This window comes from Pezoporus occidentalis, unplaced genomic scaffold (genome assembly GCF_034315485.1).
Source record: "Pezoporus occidentalis ecotype Australia unplaced genomic scaffold, CSIRO_AGI_Poc_V1 ctg135, whole genome shotgun sequence".
Taxonomy (NCBI): Eukaryota; Metazoa; Chordata; class Aves; order Psittaciformes; family Psittacidae; genus Pezoporus; species Pezoporus occidentalis.
In genome coordinates, this window is record NW_026913157.1 from 2382869 (window position 1) to 2402690 (window position 19822).

The 19822-nt window shown below is 42.2% G+C and overlaps 1 protein-coding gene across 1 annotated transcript in view; it reads left to right on the forward strand.

The window, feature by feature from the left end:
* Positions 1-8319: 8319 nt before the first annotated feature.
* Positions 8320-19822, forward strand: part of LPCAT2 (lysophosphatidylcholine acyltransferase 2) — a 31841-nt gene continuing 20338 nt past the window's right edge. The window contains exons 1-4 of the mRNA XM_062609138.1: positions 8320-8469; positions 13497-13636; positions 15494-15711; positions 17033-17145. Coding sequence (XP_062465122.1) covers positions 8362-8469; positions 13497-13636; positions 15494-15711; positions 17033-17145 — 579 coding nt within the window. The 5' untranslated portion in view covers positions 8320-8361. The remainder of the gene's footprint in view (positions 8470-13496; positions 13637-15493; positions 15712-17032; positions 17146-19822) is intronic.

Sequence of the window (19822 nt, forward strand, 5' to 3'; positions counted from 1 at the left end):
AATGGAAAATTCTGATTAGCAAAGAAAGAGTTTCACTATGAGGAAGAAATAAACATACACAACAACCTTTAGGCTATGGGAAATTCTCCCAAACAGTATGCTGAAAATCACATTATTTGAGGCACTTTACATTCATCTGAATTTTATACTTATAAGTGTTTCATGAAGAAAACCCTGGCACTTGCACTGTGGAAGAATATTCTAAGTAACTTTTCCACATCTAGTTTCTACTGACAATAGGCTCTACAGTGGCATGAAATGAACAGCACCGAGCATAAACTTCCCACAAAACAAGAGAAAAGGAGTCACAATATTTTATACAGATCAGTGTGTATATCAGTTATCTGACAGCAAGCTGCTTTTTATATTATTTTGCAGTAATGCACTCATCACTTAACGCAGAGGCTGGATAAAGATGACTGGGGATTTATCGCCCTCTTGTGAATAGGAAGAAAGTTGCAGTCCTTCAGAAAACGCAGTTGCTGCTGCCACTGAGGAACCCTGTCGTAAAAGCATTTACTATACAATTAATAAACATAAATTTGGATTACTAAAGGTAGAACCACTGGTTAGTGTAATAATCTGTAAGAATTTTATCATAAAAGGATCAATATCAAAATTAAAAATAACTCAAATTCAAACCAGATCAAAGAAGGTTTTTTTTTTCCATTTAAGCAGGAAGATAGCAATCAAAGTCCCACAAAATTACTGCCTACAGTGCTGATGGCACAGACTTGCTCCAAGGGTGTTACCCCTCCCTCACTGCAGTCCCAAAATATCCTTCCATTTCAAAGGGAGCAGGAGAATGAAAACACTTATTTAAGTCATGCAGAAGAGGTGGGCTTTCAGCTGCAATGAATAACCACAGGCCTAAGTCCAACTTTGTATGCAGGTCCTGGTGAAGCTCCCAGAGTCAGAACTGGGTGTGCCTTGGTCCAGAACTCCACAGCAGCCCCAGCAGAAAACCAGGTAACACTGAGCAGCCATCAGACCCTCTACTGGGCTCTGCCATTAGCACCATGATTTCTCTGTGTTAAAAAAAAAAAGGATCTTCCTCTTTGTGGTACTTCTTTTTTCCCTGCTGTTCTGCATCTACTCAAGATATTGCTGCTCTTCTCCCTCTTCCTCTATTTGCCTTTTCTATTGAAATCATGGTAAAAGCCATAAAATGATCAGACAAAGCAGTCTCACAAAACTCCAAAGATGAGAGAAAGCAAGGGTCAGCACCAGCTGTTGGACACCTGGGTTTCCATTTCACACTTTGCCCTATGTCTCTGGCAAGCTACATCATCCCACCCATCTGCTTTGCCCGTCTTCATACACTCTTTAGTAACACTTTAGGGGGAGGAGGGGAGGCTGGACTAAATGATCTTAAAAGAACCCCTACAACCTGTTCACTCCAACATGTTTCTCTACGTCCCTTTATCAGACAAGTGGCCATGACCCACTACCAGTTTCCTCTTAGGCTCAGCCTATCGCATAACTGTAGGCTTTCCCAGATAGGAATAGGCCCTTCCTGAGTGCATCCACAGCACATCCACTGTGTTAATACAACTGAATTCTGTTCTATCACCACTTAATAACATGGCTTTCTTCAGCAAAGAAACCTTACCAAAACTCTCCCCTGAGATTATTATCAAGCATGATATCAAGAAGTCAAGTGCCAGCTGATCATGAATTACAGAGACCCTCATTATGAGCAGCAAGTCTTTCAATAACCTGAGAGCTTCTGTCTTGGTTATGTTGCCTTCCCTAATTTCTAATAAACAAAGGACAAATTCTATCCAAATGAAGGCATCACCAAGTCCTACTAGCACAGCATAATAACCATTTCCAAGGAAAGCTATGTATTAATACCACTTACCAGAATAAATATTTAAAATAATACTGCAGTAAAGAATACAAATTCACCTTTCTTTCCAGTTCTTAGCAGTGACTCTTAATGAACATAGCTTTATAGCTACTATATTTACATGCAATTAGTTCCATACATTTCCAGCTTAATAAGAAATAATACATATTCATTTCTGCTCATTAACAGTCAGTATATAACTCTTAGCTAATGAACATTCAATTAGGTTCCCGGAATACATTGTGGGATAAATTCTTTTTTTGTTGTTCATATCAGTTCACTTCAATTCAGTTGCTTCTAATTAAAATTCTTTTGCCTCATGTAGACAAAACTGGGTTTTTTGGAGTCCCTTGGAGACTTCCTTAAGAGTTCTGTTTTATCTTTATGTACAGTCAGCTCCCTAATTAATGCTTTAAATAGAGTAAACTTTACTGAGGCTCCTGGGTTCAGTTCAAAGGGAAAAAAAAACACAGTTAATTTTATATCTTTTTCTCACACAAATCACTGGAGTCTCTATTTCTTGTAAATCTACTTTTTTCTTTTGTTTTCAAGTGAATTCAATAATCAGGGAAGGTGCCAGTTTGAGAGCACTGGGAATTGGAGATCCCCGATCATCAGTCTAGAGCCTCCCTTGCCCAGACAAATAGAAGAGAAATTCTTGTCAAGTTGTCCAGTTCTGCAGCCAGCTCAGGTGAGGAAGGAGGAGAGTCCAAGGGGACACTCCCAACAGATTCCCTCAGATAATACTACCTTTATTTTCACTCAGCATCAGCAACACCTAATGCTATTTTTCCCTAATTTGTTAATAGAGCTAGCTCAGCACTCTATCCATCTGTCTAGGACCAAAAATCTAACAAACACAAATCCTGCTTACTCCACTGGGACTAACAACATGCAGGCTAAGCATTTAAGTGCCTCCCTCTGCGGAAGTCATTATCAGGTATGACTTGCTAACTGAAATTACGAGGTTCCTGCCTCTGATTTTCTTGCCTTCTGTACATTAAGCAGTGCAAAGAGACAGGAATTCAGCATAAGCTTCAGGGAACAATTAGCATGAGGCTTCCCTCTTCGGTGCAGCATCCTAAGACTTATTCTTGGACTATTTCACCTGTAGCTATGGGCTGGATTCTTTTACTTAACAGACTTAACAGATTGGGGACAGCAACTTCCCTCTGATAAAAACAGAAACAACTCTCAGAAAAAACAAACCATTTGGAAACTTAACAAGTAAACACTGTGTGAACCCTATGTGCCTAAGGAACATAACACTATCACAGAAAGTCAAATGTTTAGGGAAGAGGCAGAAAAAGGAATTTCTGTAAGAGAAAACAATTAGGGATACCCAGGAGAAAGCTTAGCTTTAGGGGTGTTTCAGTTCTATTTAACATTACATAAAAACTCTAACAGACACATATCCACAACTACCTTAGTAGAAAAGAGAAAATGAGTCTGGGTTTGGATATACATGCCTGCACATGTGACTGCCTGCTTGGATAGATATATGTATGCCAGTCAGCACATCCTCCAGGTCCACAAGTACCTGAGCACTGTGAAACGCACAGTCCAGAACTACTGTCTTTGTTTGAAGTCACACTAAAACAATAAATTCTACTATGGGATATGAAGCGCTATATAGCCAGCAGACTGAAATTGATTGATGGAGCCCTAACAAATTATACCATGTGTTAGCCCCATTGAACATTCCAACGGATGACATTTTTTATTCAATGCTAAAAAAGATACTACTTCTGAAGACTGTTTAGTAATGCTTGTTTCAGTTACCTCCAATAATCAGATCTTTTTTCCCCAAAGTCTGCCATTTAGTTTGTCCTTTATCAGTACAGATCTTGAAACAGTACAGGGCAATTCTAATTCCCCTTCCACATTAAGTATTTTGTTACTATTGCAGCTGATATTGTCTGCACAACAGACCACATTTCTCCCTGCAGACTTCATCAAGGAGACAAGTATGTCCACACTGCTTAGCGCTAAGCCTGTATCTCCTCAAAGCCTCTTACAATCCCTTTCTGATTTTCATATACAACTATCAAAAAATTTTTATGGCTTTTTAGTTCAAAATACCCATGACAGCCCGCCGCAGCATGGTACTAAAGTTGTATGCTGCATGGCCAAAGCACAAAGACTTTTGAGGCTACACTGCTATCAGGATAACGCTGGAAGACGGTCTCAGGTGGAGAAAGGCAAACCTGATGTGACTAGCATTGTACTTTTTGGCTCGAGAGAACATGCTGTCAGCTGTGCCCAGACTGCCTCTTGGAAGGCATGAGCACTGTTCCATGAGGGGAGCATGGAAAGAAATAAAGAAGTTAAGCTGAAATTGGAAACATATTGGCAATCTACTTCTCGTCTCCTACCTATTTTGCCCAAGTAGTTCACATTTAATATCAAAAAAACGGGAAAATCAGAACAGTACTTCGCATAAATGAGTTTTGGTTTGATTTTTTCCGGGGAGTCCTGGAGGAAACGTTGCTGTGCAGCAGCATTACGCCACTGTGGCCACAAGATGGCGTATTCCTGTCAAATGCAAGCAGGGAGCAATGCAAAAGCAAAACAGGTTGTATCAAAAAAAGCCTTCGTGAGCGCGTTTTATAGAGGTAAGACAACAGCCCTAATCAGAATAATTAAACAGCTAAGCGCTAAAAAGGGCAATTCCTTTTAGCTTCTGTTTCAGATTAGAAATTATTGAGGAAAGATATAAAAAAAAAATAAAATTGCAAGGGTTTCATATTATGCAGTATATGATTTTGCCTACCTCACATTTTATAGAATTGATACACACTGGAATTACTTTGAAATTATTATAGCTTTATTAAAATCATGTCCTGGGTTCAGCTGTAGCAGTTATTTTTCTCCTTCCACAACAAATTGTTATAATAAGGTATGTTGGGAGTATTTTTTCACAAATGCCAGGAAGACAGAGTAAATTGTCCCAAAGGCAGCTATAATGAGGCAAGGATCTTAGTCCAATTTAAACTGTATATATAATTTATTTAAAAACTATAAAGTTCTGTACACGGAGGGGGGGGGGGGAACAACAACAAAAGAACCTGTTTTGTTTATATTATAGAAGAATCCCTGTCTTACACTATGGAAATGCTTACTGGGTTTTCATATATCGCTAATATAGAATCATAGAAACACAGAATCAGCTAGGTTGGAAAAGACCTTTACGATCATCAAGTCCAACCATTACCCCAGGACTGCCAAGATCAATACTAAACCATGTCACTGAGGGCCTCATATATTCAGTTTGTGACTATTTCCAGGGATGGTGATTCCACCACTTCCCTGGGCAGCCTGTTCCAATGCCTGATTACCCTCTCTGTGAAGACTTTTTCCCTAATATTCAATCTAAACCTCCCCTCGCACAGCTTGAGGCCATTACTTCTTGTCGTATCACTTGTTACCTGGGAGAAGAGACTGACCCTTACCTCACTACAACCTCCTTTCAGATAGTTGTAGAGAGTTTTAAGGTCCGCCCTGAGCCTTCTCCAGATTAAACCCCTCCCAGTTCCCTCAGCCATTTCTCATCAGACTTACTCTCCAGGCCCTTCACCAGCAATGTTCTCTGGACCTGCTCCAGCACTTCGATGTCCCTCTTGTAGTGAGGGGCCCAGAACTTAATACAGGATTTGAGGTGCAGCCTCACCAGTGCTGACTACAGGGGGATGATCACTGCCCTGGCCCTGCTGGCCACACTATTTCTGCTACAGGCCAAGATGTTGTTGGCCTTCTTGGCTGCCTGGGCACAAACTGGCTTATGTTCAACTCCGTCAATCAGCATCCCTAGGTCCTTTTCCACAGAGCAGCTTTCCAGCTGCTCTTCCCCAAGCCTGGAGCATTGCAGGGGATTGCTGTGGCCCAAATGCAGGACCCAGCTCTTTGCCTTTTTGAACTTCATACCACTGGCCGCACCCCATCGACCCAGCCTGTCCAGATCCCTCTGCAGAGCCTCACTACCCTTCAGCTTATATGGAAGCTACACCTGGTCCAGAGCCACTTTTCTTACAGTTTCTAGGGTATCAGAATCAACGCAATGCAGGGCAAAGCTTTCAGGAAAATATGCATCTTCCAAAGTGACCTGCAAAACTAAAGCTGTAGCTTCAACCTAGGAAAACAAATAGCAGCTAATGTTACCTTACCTTCAATGCCTATCTCCAGCACCCTATGCAGCTTCTGAAGAAAGAAAGATACAGAGGTGATGCCAGACATTAGTCTCACAAAAGCTTGGTGGTGTTTTATGTTAATGGATCATTGATCAATGTTCACTTTAGATTTACAAACTAAAAATGAATTATCACTCGAGATGCCGATACCAATTAAGCCAAAAAACTATGTAGGATTGCACCTTCTTATGCGTTCTGAACATTAAAACTGGCTTTGCAGGGTATTTATATTTTGAAGCCTGTAACATTAAGCCTTTTTGATGGTCCTGTGGCTGAACAGCCTTAGAAGAGTATCAGTATCATTGTTTCTAACAAACATACAAGTCACCAGAACCATTCTTCTACATAATAAAATCATGTTTGTAATGCCAGATGATTTGGTTTTTCTGAGTTCTAGAGGTAAGATCACTACCACCATGTGGTAAGGAAAAATGCAGTCATTATAAATGGTAAGTAATTGTTCAGAAATGGATCTAAGTTTTATCATGTATCACAGTGTGAATCACAGAGTCACACTAGTGACAAAGCAGACACCATTTAGATATATATACATATCATGTGTTAGACACAAATTAATCCTTCCTGACCACTCAGCAGCCCTGGTCAGTCCTCAGAGAGTAGTGTTTTCAGTCTGGGTACTTCACAAAAGGTATGGACTCACTGAAAAAAAGACCAGGGAAAACATTAAGAATGCTCAGATATCTAGCACCTATGACCTGGGAGAGAAGAAAACCTGAAAACACTAGAACGTTTAGTACAGTAAAAGCTTGAGAGAATCATTGCACAAGTGCAAAAAGTAGCTGCAAACAGGAAAATGAAGAGTTCTCGCATCCACCAAGAATGGATATGAATTGCAATGACAAAGAGTCTGCTCAATAGAAGGAAAAATTTGTTTCAAGATAATACCAGTCACGAATGGATCAGATAAGAAAGTCATGGGGCTTTATGAAGAGCTTGTACAATCATCTGTCAAGAATGATGGAAATAGAAATGATAGTTCCCCTCTAGAGTTCCCCCTCGGCCTTACTTTCTGTACCAGTTGTGCTGGTCTGGCTCATACACAGCTCTCAGGTTTTCCCCAGTACAGTGCTGGCTGCAAGGACTGGCAATTACGGGAAGACCCTAGAAACCAGCCAAGGGAAATCCTACATTTGTCAAGCTTCCATTACAGGCAGACTTCAGTCTGTGTAAACACATCATCATGATTACTACTTAAGCACCTGCAGTTGCGAAACACAAGTAATAACTTTACAATAATTTTTATTAATTCTGATTATACCTTTGTGGTAAGTCACATCAAACTGCAAATTGAACCATGAGGCACTTGTAATTATTTTCTTACAGCAATACGCACAGTCCAGCAAAATACTAACATGTTGAAAAGTACCAATATTTTTGTGTGAAGGGCAGATATGAGAAAGGGAAAAGCACCATAATAAAAACAAGTGTCTGAACCACCATCACGTAGTAGGCCAGGAGCCTGTGGTCTTACAGCAGTACCTCTCTGAGCAGGCAGACCGATGACTCACCCCACTGTTGCCGCCGATGACCATGAGAACCTGAAACCATGCTTCCTAAACACAGTCAAGGCTGAAACTTGCTTTTGGGCTGCAGTAGCATTTGTGCTCGAGGGCGCCCGTCTGCGGAAGGCGCTGCATAACAGCGTACTGTATTCTACCGCTCCTCAGCCTAAGCTGCCCCGGGGCCTGCCCGCCTTCGCCGGCCCTCAGGCAGCTGCTGCCCTCTCAGAGGGCGAGAAGAGATCCCACAGAACCCAGCACACAAAGAAAGGCTGCAGTGGGTCTCTAGACCTCACCTAACTAGGGGCAGACTCTCTGTATCAGCCTTCTGCAGCCCTGGAAGTGCGCCCGTCTCAGAAACTTCTTCAGTTGTATGCCATGACTACCTTTGCCTCTTTTCTCCTTAGACCGCGTTAATCCTGAGTAGTCAGTGTTTACACAAATCGCAGCTGCAACACCGCACAGCACACACCGCCTCAGCGGTTAGCGTCGTGGTGTTTATACGAGGCGGACAGGAGAGGAAAGAAGAACGATCAGCGCTCTCGCAACCACTCAGCAATGGCGGCGGGCGGCAACCCCCCACCCCTCCTACAGGGTCGCCCCGGGCGGGTCCCTCCTCAGCACCGTCCCCTCTGGACACCCGCGTTGGCGCCGCCTGTGGCCGAATGGGGCCCGGCCCGGCCTCACCTGCCCTGAGGCGGGGCTGCCCATGGCGGGCAGGGCTGGCCGGGCATGGCAAGGGGGCTGCGGCACGCCGGCGGCTCATGCGCAATCGTGCGGGGTGGCTGCAGCCGGCAGGAGCATGGCGCAGCGAGTGCTGCCGCTGCCCAGGCAGCAGTCCTTCGTTCCGCCCACCGTGCTCAACCCCTTCATCCACCCGAGGCCCCTGAGAGCCACGGACAAGTTGCGGGTAAGGCTGGCGGCGCTGAGGAGGCGTTGGGGTGGGCACTGCCCGGCGGAACCGGGTCGGGCGCATCCGCGGGGCAGCGTGGAGGCTGTCACCCGGCAGTGCTGCGCCGGGCGCGGTGCTCGGACAGCTCGTCTAAGCCAGCGTTGCTTTAGCTGCTCTGAACTAAGGGATTGTCTCCAGTCCGGCGTGAAGTTCAGTGGTTGTTTTAAAAATACGTCCTTCCAGTGGCAGAATAAAAACTGTTCAAAAGTGCCGCCTGCTCCGCCGAAACCGGGCTCCCGTGTGACGGGAGCGAGCCCGGGCGGGGCCGGGCCTACTGTATAGAAGTGACAGCGCCGTCCTGTCGGCGAGGACACAGCGGCGAGCGCGGCGTGACAGACCCTCTGTTAAACGTTACAGCCCTTGGCTTTTCCAGGAAGTGGCATCTAGGAAAAATACTTCTTTCCCAAGTACGGCATAATTTGCTTCCTGATCTAGGCTAGTGCCAGCAGAAAATGCATTGGTATGTAAATGGTCAAAGCAAAGATGCCAAAGGTGTTTAGCCTAAAAAAGTCACTACTTTTTCAAATCAGTTCTTCAGGCCGTCACCCCTCATAGTCCACAGACTGCTTGTTTGTTACACACACAATTCATCAACTTCAAACTTAGACCTCTAACACAAGATTTGTGACAGGCTTTTGAAAAGATTACACATAACATCTTACTGCTAGAGAAAACAGGAGTCCTGTGTGACTCTGGTTTCCTAAATCTTTAAACCTCAAAAAATAAATACTGTACATCTATGCTTTATGTCAGATGACTCAGATCCACAGTGAAGATGATCATAAAATCATAGAATCATAGAATAGTAACTTCTCTCTCATATGATAAGCTAAAATGGAAAATAACTTCTTGCAGTAACCCTGTTTCAGATGCTTAACTCACTTTAGGCTGATTTTAAGCCTGGGTTGGGGGAGAGGGTAAGAGTTAATCCTCTCATTCTATATTACAGTGTGGACAGCAAAAAAAAGGTATTCCCAGTTTCATGCACTGACTGGTGTCACTGGGTGGACTGAATTAGGCTTCTGAACTGGATACTGTCTCAGCATAGCTTGTGTGCAAGTGCACACAAGGCTTGCAGGGAACTTGTAAAATTAAGGAAGCAAACAGTATTTCTGGGCTTTGATTTTTAAAAACATTCTCTTTAAAAACAGCTGATGAACCAAATATGAACTGACATCTCAGTGAGGACAATGAGGATGTCAGTGTGTAGGTTAACTTACAGCAATTTCTGCTGATCCTTACAAATATCAGAGGCTGATGTGCAACTAAATATTTTATGTTTCATATAGCTCTTCCTCAAGTTACAGAAAATGCTTGCCTGGAGGTAGCAGAGTGGAGGAAATGTGAGAGACCTGGAAAACAATTGCAAATCTTTTTATCGCCTATGTTTTACTAGCAGCCTCAAACACATTTCAGGTGCCTTTGAATCACTAGCTGTAGGCATGAACCCTTAGGTAACAAAACCAGTCTCTTAATGAGGTTCGAGAAATGGACAGCTGTCTGTGCTGGCTGTTCTTCCTAGAGGATACACATAGTACTTTCAAAAAGCTTGCAGTTTTAAACTACAATTGCCATTTTATGTACAGTAAATACATCCTACTTTTTTTCCTTCAGGAGGAAGGGGTGAAAATGGTGATATGTCTTAAGGCAAGATACATGCCATACGTAATTCCACAATACACGTGGAAGGAAAAACCCAGCTGGGCCCAGGTCTGGTGCTAGTGAGCTTTGAAGCAAAATTACAGTAGTAGGCACAAGAGAGACACCCTTTTTTGTCATGTGCGTTATTCCCTTCTTTTCTGGCTATAGTTATAGAGCCTAGGATGCTTCTTACTCTCTGCTTTATCCTGCAAATACCTGCTCCTCTCTTGCCCAACACTGCATACTGGACCACCTGGGGATCAAGAGCCTTACCAGGGAGTATTATTATGAACTTCAAAAAAGGAAGTGTCCTTTCTCTTAACATTTAAATCAAGCATAGTATTTGTCCATTCTTGCATGTTAAAGGATTGTTACATCCCCCATATTCTATACTTGAACCTTTAACATACACTGATAAAAACAGACACAGTTTCTAAATCCTCTGGGAACCCAAAGCTGGTTGGTGCGGTCCTTGAGTGTAAAAGCTACTGACCCCTAATGAATGGAGCTTAAAAGAGAGACAGGCTTGCTGTTTGCATGTCATGCATCTTCAAATATAAAAGTAGGCTGTAGCCAGACTGAAAAGTGGAGTGAGAATTCTTTTTTTTTTTTTTTTTTTTTACCAGTCCTTGTGTCACTAATAGTTTGTATTGTTAATAGTTTACCAGCCAGTATGATTTTTGGTGATTCCAAATGGGGCAGAAGGTTCTCTGGATAATAATTTTGTCTTCATGATTACTGTAAACAAAAGTTTGAGCAGCTCTGATCATACTTAGTACTTACTAAACTTTGAAGCTGTATTTTTTTTTTTTTATGTTTTTCTTCTATACTTTTCTAGCCTGCCTTGACCTTTCTCTTTTCTGTCCTTTTCTTATCCTACTCTGCATGGAGCAGAAATCAGCTCTGCCTCATTACACAGTGACCTAGAAAGCCAATAGCTTGTATCAGCAAATCAGTACCACCTGCACATCTACCTAAAACAGATTGATGAATTTATTAAAGTTTTGAGGAAGGGATTGGTTTGCTTTTGCTATTGCATCCTTTATTTTTCATTGTAGGTCAGTGCATATATATTCTTTTCTCATAAAGATAAAGGTTATTTGAAGTCAAAACACCGATTTATGCTTATGCTGCCCATTATGGATATCTGAGTGCAGTTGAAGTGGGACTATAGATCATAGTACAAAAGGATGCATATGGAGAAAAAAAGACACATCTGGTTTTGGGAGGCAAGCAGGGAGTCTTGGTTGGCTTGGCTTGCTTCCTGATTTTTTCAGATTCACAGTAACTGACACCAGAGAAACTGGGAGCAATAGATCCCCAGGGCCAAATCTCTCATACCCAGCTACTGAGCCCATTTCTGTGATCCAGAGCAGTCCTGCTCCTGTTCTCCATGAAGTTATGGTTAAAATTCCATAGCTAGTTATATACAGTTGTTATAGAGAAGGAGGAAGTAGTCATATCTAAATGTTCAGATTCCTCCTGGAAATGTATGACAGTGTCTACAGAACATGAGCATCAACACTGTGACCCTGCTTCTCGTGCTTATCCTCATGTGCACTATGTATCCACTATCATGTTTGATCTGTGCCTTTTCTAATACAGCGCACAGTCCTGAAGGCCCAAAATTCTTGTTAATCCTCATCAGTATCATAGTACAAGTATGTAAGATGTGAGCTATGTTGTAAGACTTACTTATTAATAGTCTTGCTTTTCCTGTACAGCAAGTAGCCATTGCTAAAGAGCTGACTAGAAAGGCTGATTTGGAGAAGGGAGCTCTGTTGTTCAGTTGTAAATTTTCTTTAAAAATGGTAAAGCATAAAAAACAGTAGGCTCACAAGCCTAAGTTAAACTTCTTGAAAAACTCCTCCCATACTTCTCAACAGTGGAGCTCTCAGTATGGGACCAATGATGATGCACTCTTGTTGACGTTTTGGGGGGACTTTTGTTTAAAACATAGCCCAAATACAATTTGAAAACCACACAGACCTTATTGGTGAGTGGTAGCTGAGTTGGATGAGGTGCCAAAATGAGTTTGAAGTATTTCCCATTTTACCAGGAATCCTAGGCTGTAACTTCTGCAAGCTGGCACCGCTTACCTGCCTCACAGACCCAGTCTTCCTCAATCTGCATAGTGCTGCAGGCCAACCTTTAGGGTATGGTTTCTAGCCTACTCTACTGATGTGAAACAATTAAGAATTTCTTCCTGACCTGCCCCACAGCTGCCTGTTAACAGCCTTGTGCCAATACACCGTCTTCCTGGAGCTGTGCAGGAGCAAATGTAAGCTAAAAATTCCTTGGGGGGGGGGGGGTGGGGTGGTCGCTGGGGATGATATTGGAGGATTATTTGCACCAGGGCATGTTAGTGTTTCTCCTTCCCTCCACTCCTCTTGCAAACATACTTGAAGAACTGAAGAAGCAGTGAACAGGTTTGGATACATTTTATACTGGATTTGCTACCTACCCTGGATGCCTGTGATCCTAGAGCAGCTCTCAATATTTCCTTTGCTTCAAGTTAAGGCAAGCTAATAACAGTTTCCTGATTGCAAGGAGGAAAGAGAACTAAGCTTTCCCAATTTATTCTGAAAATTTCAAGGAGGTCCTAGTACAGAAGTTAATATCCAAGATGCTTCAAACAGGAGGCAACAAGTTAATCTGCATAATCAGAAGGGTTCAGCTGTATGTTACACCGGGCAGTGTGCAAACCACTTCCAAAGGCAATGAGCCAAGAACTGCTGCAGCAGCTTCAACAGCACCATAAGGTCTGAACCTTTGCCTTAAACCACAGGTTCAGTTTTACTGAAAACTCCAAAACTTCCCAACCAAAGAAATGGTGTTGTGTTGCATGTGTACTATCCCAGGCAGTAGCAGTGAGGATCACTTGCAGCAATACTGTGACTCAACACAAGATTTGCCATTTTGAAAAGACGAGTACATTTTAGTCATCCTATCAATCCCACTTGGCTTCTAGACAGGCAGCTAATGACAGAAGGCTTGGTAGTGGAGATGCATATCAGCTGGGCAGCTTCATCTGAGTGTATGCTGTATGCTGCAGACCAAGTCTAACTATAAACGAAAGCCAGTAAACTCCCTTCACCCTCTCTGTCTAACAACATCCTGGCCAAAACCTTAAATACTCAGATGTTTCATTTTTACCAGAAATGGGAATCCAAAAGCGAAAATGAAATGCTGTGAATGACCAACTTCCCATATGAACACTGGCATCATTAATGTTTACCTTACTACATCACATAGCAGTAGCAGTAGTATTTTCAAGTACATACAATGTAACTACACAGATACCAGTGTAATTTCTTAACATTTTCACTCTCTTTTCTTCCCAGACTATTCTTCAGGGGACTGTTTTGCTGCCCCTCCGTGCCATATGCATGACATTAATTATACTGCTAGCATGGCTGTTTGCATCAGTTGCAACTTTCCAGCACCCCAGAAGAGGATCTGTGCCACTGAAAGGATGGAGGAGGTAAAAAGTGACTTATATGCTTTTGAAAACTCTGGTGGGTTTTTCTATTTTATAACACAAAGCAAGGGACTATATCTTTCCTCCCCCACCATCTCCCTCACTCCTTTCCTTCTTTCTTCAGTCAAATCCTAGTTTTACCCATTTAGGTGAAGCAACTTTTTGATGAGCGTATTTTACATTTTGAGCAGGGCATTTTTAATAGAATCATAGAATAGTTAGGGTTGGAAAGGACCTAAAGATCAGCCAGTTCCAACCCCCCTGCCATGGGCAGGGACACCTCACACTAAACCATGTCACCCAAGGCTACGTCCAACCTGGCCTTGAGCGCTGCCAGGGATGGAGCATTCACAACTTCCCGTTCCAGTGCCTCACCACCCTTAACGGTAAAAAATGTCCTCCTTGTATCCAACCTAAACTTCCCCTGTTGAAGTTTTAACCAATTACCCCTTGTCCTGTCACTGCAGTCCCAAATGAAGAGTCCCTTCCCAGTACCTTTATAAGCCCCCTTCAGATACTGGAAGGCTGCTATGAGGTCTCCACTCAGCCTTCTCTTCTCCAGGCTGAACAGCCCCAACTTTCTCAGCCTGTCTTCATACGGGAGGTGCTCCAGCCCCTGATCATCCTCATGGCCTCCTCTGGACTTGTTCCAACAGCTCCATGTCCTTTTTATGTTGAGAACTCCAGAACTGCACACAATACTCCAAGTGAGGTCTCACAAGAGCAGAGTACAGGGGCAGGATCACCTCCTTTGACCTGCTGGTCACGCTCCTTTTGATGCAGCCCAGGATACGGTTGGCTTTCTGGGCTGTGAGCACACACTGAAGCTGGCTCATATTCATTTTCTCATTGACCAACACCCCCAAGTCCCTCTCCACAGGGCTGCTCTGAATCTCTTCTCTGCCCAGCCTGTAGCTGTGCCTGGGATTGCTCCAACCCAGGTGTAGGACCTTGTACTTGGCATGGTTAAGGTATATAATAGGTAGATTTTCAATTGCCTTGAGGACAAAAAATATATAAAAACCTTTATAGATTATTTGTAAGACAGTACTTATTTTAGTAATAATACTGATAGGAATATTTGACAAAAGAAATTCATTGATAAAAATACTTGGCAATGTTACATAGGCTGAGTTTCTATGTAGCCTTTGTCATTCCTGCTATGCTATAATTTATTACAAAATTAGCTTTGACAACTCCTCTCTCAGCTATGTTGCCCTTCAAGGAGTATTCTGTAGCTGCCTCTGTGGGTTCTGGGCTTCAGTTGCTCAGCTTCTGACCTCAGAGTAATGAAGTTCCCTTCTAGCTGCCATGCACTGACACTGTGCACAGGAGGAGGAGACACAGGAAACAAATTCTAACAGGCTGATAGGTTATGGAGAGTCCCATGAAGGGAACATATGTTGTACAGAGGAAGCTTGTTCTAATAAGGGAACACTGTCATTTAATCTTACTTATTTGAAACTGATAGTGAAGGACAGTATCAGAGACACCTAAGTTCTTACCAAAAGATACTGGATCTGCTAATTACCCACCCTGTCCTCACAATAGTGTTATGCTACAATGCTATAAAATATGGGAAAAGAAATAGTGTACCTGGGAGGAGGGTTTAGCAAGGTGCTGTGTATTGCCTTAACTTTAAAAATATAACCTGGTTTCAGCATGAAAATATGATGTTCCCTCCCCTATGTCTACTTTCTTCCCTATCAGCCCTACACTCTTCTGGGCTCTAGTATTGATATCCTGTGCCTGGCCTCAGTGCTGGTGAGAACTAGGAAATCTTTTATGGGCCTTTCTTTTAAAGTAAGAAAGAAATACTAACTGTAAGCTGGATGATGTTTTTGTGTTTCTATTTACAAGGAGGATGATCCAGATAACCATCTCATGCCTGACTCGTACCTTGTTCTTCGTAATGGGTTTTCAAGTTAAAGTAAAAGGGAAAATAGCAACTCCACAGGAAGCCCCAATCTTTGTTGCAGCTCCTCATTCAAGCTTTTTTGATGCCATTATTTCTGCCCTAACTGGAATGCCATCAGTAGTGTCTAGAACAGAGAACCTGTCAACTCCAGTATTTGGCAGTAAGTATTTGTGAAAAAATAAAATGTTAGAAGTCAGCAATTTGACATGAGGCCAAAAATCTCTCTGAAAGTGATTTATAGTTAGACTTTCTTAAATGCTTAAATTCCAAAGATATTGACAGGTTGGCAGATTATTTCCAGTGAAATTCCTGTGACAAGTTACCTTTCTGAATTGGTCAGAATGTCTAGAAGTATGCTGCTTCTTTTCAGATGTGAAATACAAATCTTCAATATGAAATACAAACTTCAAGTTTGCTTTATGCTGAAAGCATGTTTCATAATTGCTCAGGCTAGAAGCCGTCTCTTAAAATTCTCCCAGTAGGTAGCTTGAGAAGTCTGTTTGACTGCTGTCTTTCAGCAGTGTGTCCCACAAATGTAGAGCATGGGTTAGTGAAGGTTATTTCAAAAGCAGACCCAAACTGCAGCAATCTGGAAAATACCGTATCTGTAAGTTTAAGCTTGCAGGCATTGTTATGGATTTTTTTTTTTTTCTTAATGGGAGTCAAACCAGGAAAGAATGAAAGAGAAGTTACTCAAAAAGGAAACACAGAGAATGGAACAGATCAGATGAGTCATGCTTCTAGTATTTTCTCCTCCTTTTGGCACAGCAAAAGAATCCGTTTGCTTTATTACTAGAATCAGCTGTAGTCTTTCTGCTGGCTATACAGTAGACCAAAACTAAAATCAGTAGACAACATAGAGAAATGTCCTTGTAGGAAATAAACTAACTGGTAACATATCTTCTCTTAAAAGTAGAGGGCTGGGACATAAAAGACAATCCTTCCCAAACAAGGATTTCTTACCACATTTTAATCAGTCCACACATTCTGATGTAGGCTTCTGTATGAGGGCATTTTTTCTCTGTAATTTACACAGAAGCAGTGCATGTTTTGTAAGTAAAAAGAGACATCTTACTTTTTCAGCATAGGCTCAAACCTCTTGTTGGTTGAAGTCTGGATGAGTTAGGTCTGAGTGTGGCCGACGGGCAGATCAGGTCTCTTCTTCAGAATTATGTGGAAATGCTTAGTGAAAAATAACTGCAATATTAGTAGAATGTATTTGCCTGAATTTGGCGTGTTTATACCTACTGTACACCTCCTCAGCTGGGAGTATAGGTATGTCTTCTCGTTTGTGTCTTTACTTCTCGTAAGTAAAGAACAAGGACAATAATAACATTCTTCTCACCTATTTAATCTGAAAGCTGTTGTGCAGTTTGTCTCCTAATATGAGAATAACAAGTTTTTGGTACAAGAAAGCTCTGAGCCCATGTGTTTTCTAAGCACTAGTACAAGATAAATAAAAATGTTTCTCTCCTTCACAGCAATTTTAAGTTCCCTTCAGCCTATATCAGTTTCGCGTCAAGACCCTGACTCACGGAAGAATACAGTCACTGAGATCACCAAGCGGGCATTATCAGGAGGCCAGTGGCCACAGGTATACTACTACATCATGTATTCACATTCCATATTCACTGTGCATCATGACATCATGAGTGCCCAGCTGAATAGGATCCTGTTTGATGTCTGAAGATGAAGTCAGCTCTCAGATATATGACAGGTTTAGGAAAGGAGAACAAGGCTGGTTCCCAGAAAGTTTTGTTGTCACAAATGGGTCAGCTAAAATCCAGCCAGTACCAATTGCTGTTTCGAATGCAGATGCTCTTGACTTTCTCTTTTCCCTATTCAGGTCTTAACATTCTGTCTTTAGTGTAGCAGATGACTTGCATTAGTATATGTGAATGAGTATTCTCATGCATGAGCTAGCTATGATGCTATCATAGGTATGATTCTCATGCATGAGAAGCTGTTTTGCAAAGCTGTGCTTACAACAGTTGGGAGATGAGTAGTTGCTCTCCAGGGTCCATCACAAGCAGTACTTAACCTTGAAACATTAATTTCTCATGTGGAGAATAGGTGAGGTGAAGTTCAGTTTGTTCTTTAAGTTAATAATGTAGTAGTTACTGATTCTGCACAGTTTCCTATGGTCATTCCTCAGCAGCAAAGTGCTGTTGTGTTCTAGCTCTTGGATGGCCTTCCATCCCAAAGAGCTGATGGAGCAGGGGTTGCTCAGGAGGTGGAAAAGTGTTGAGGCAGCATCTCTGCTGATTTTACAGGGGGCTGGGATGGAAATCTGCATCCTTTGCAAGAGGAGAGACCTGGAGCAGTTGTAAACCTGCTGCCATCTCATTTGGCACTGCCTGCCTGCTTTTTCTGCATTCACTGGTCTCATGATGCCTTCAGATATTACAAATACAGCACACCATTGCCACACTCTGGGACAGCTAAAGTCAGTGATATAATACCTTTCTGCAAAGATACCCTGTGCAGATTTGTATATAAACCCATGCTTTGTGTTTCAAATTAGTTCTTGACTTTTTTCCTTAAGGGTTAATTTACTTGAAATAAAAACTCAAAGTTGCTGATGCAGCAGCTAACGTCACAGGAACTCTTTTTTCATAGTTGGATGCCTCCTAAATGACTCAGAAAAGTTAATTTTTCCTTCACTTTTGTTCCAGTGAGTGGCTTTTGAGGAAAATTAAAGGAAGCAAGTGAAAATATAGACTTCAGTAGTAGTGTCTTTGGCAGCTAGACCTAAATGCACTGCTCTACTTTCTGAATAGTCTCTAGAAACAGAGAGCATTCAAGTAGGGAAAACTAACACTTGCCACCTTTTCTTTTTTTTTTTTTTTCAGTGGCATTTTTTAGGCATATAATGCCTCATTTTTACTTAGCAAGCACCTTATAAAAACTTTTTAGTTTGTGTTTAGGCTACTTTAATTTGACTCATAAATGCATTTTTGTAAGCTGCTGTAAGTATTTTTAGAGCCTCTTTTTTTTTTTTTCCAATTTGTTGCTCATATGGAGGATTTTCAATATGCACATGACAAAACTAGGAAGGCTTGTGGTTTGGGTTTTTAATACTGTGCTTAGAAACTGCACTGATGCTTATGATTTGCTAGGCTGTTATGGATGAAGTGATTCCAGCAAAGCCCTGGTAAACATAATCTCTGCTGAAAACAGCCTGGGAAGGAAAGGGGAATTGGCTGTACACCAATACTGCGCTTGGGATAAAACTAGATATGTGTTATGGCATAAATAGTCTATGAGTCAAGTAATCTGGGGATCTCCAAGACTGAACCAGCAGTACAGCTGGGGATGTCACTGGGTGATTCCTATTGCTGTGCCCTGGTCACACCTTCCTCCTACTGTTTTTTTAATTGAAAAACTTGGCCACAAGATGATATCTGTCGTATCCTCTTCAGAGTGCCTGGGCTTCATTCTCTTAGCACAACAGAAAAAGTAGCCCGATTCCTTGTTGCCTCCTCCTAAAACTAAAACGCAACAGGCTGGGTAGAACTTGTGCTTATTAATAACATGAGGTTCTGATTAGTGCTTCTCCCAGCCCTTCCAACCAAAGGGGAGTGGGAGAATGATTACTTACTCTTTTATCAGTCACTAATATGTTTAATGGGGCTTATGGCATAATACCCATTTTTGTGTCCATAGCTCCAATGAACGGTTTCTGGTTGCAGAATTTGTAGTTGAGGACTAACTGGAGATAGGTATGTGCAGCTGTCTGCTTCATGCTTTAGAACACCCTGTGTCTCTTGGATTCAACCTAATGATGCCCTCTGTCGTCTAGCCTTGACCTGTTCATTTAGACTGAAGTAGGAGCACACCTTGAACACTCCAGATCAGTTCTTTTGCTGAGTTTTTTTCTGGAGTGCTGCTTATGATCCTATGTTGATATGAGAAACACAAAGCTTCCTGGCATTCCATAGGGGGCTGGGATTCAGTGTGTCACATTGCAGCTCAGTGTGCATCTAACATAGTTATCTTTCAGGCACAAATTCAGAAACCTTCTGGGTGTTTAGTGTGTCTGAGTCATTCAAAAGTGATGTTGTGGTGTGTTGGAGCTCTGAATCACAGATGCATGTGGTCTCTGGCTTCTGCTGCTACCCCTCAAGCTGTGATCTCATCACAGCTAACATCTCACTCATGTTGGTAGCATCTGTGCCTGCCAACACTCATGTCAGCCCAGACTCTTGGTGTTCCTACACCAGCAGTCAAGAGCTTTCAGCAGAGGAACAATTCTCATATCATTGCCAGCA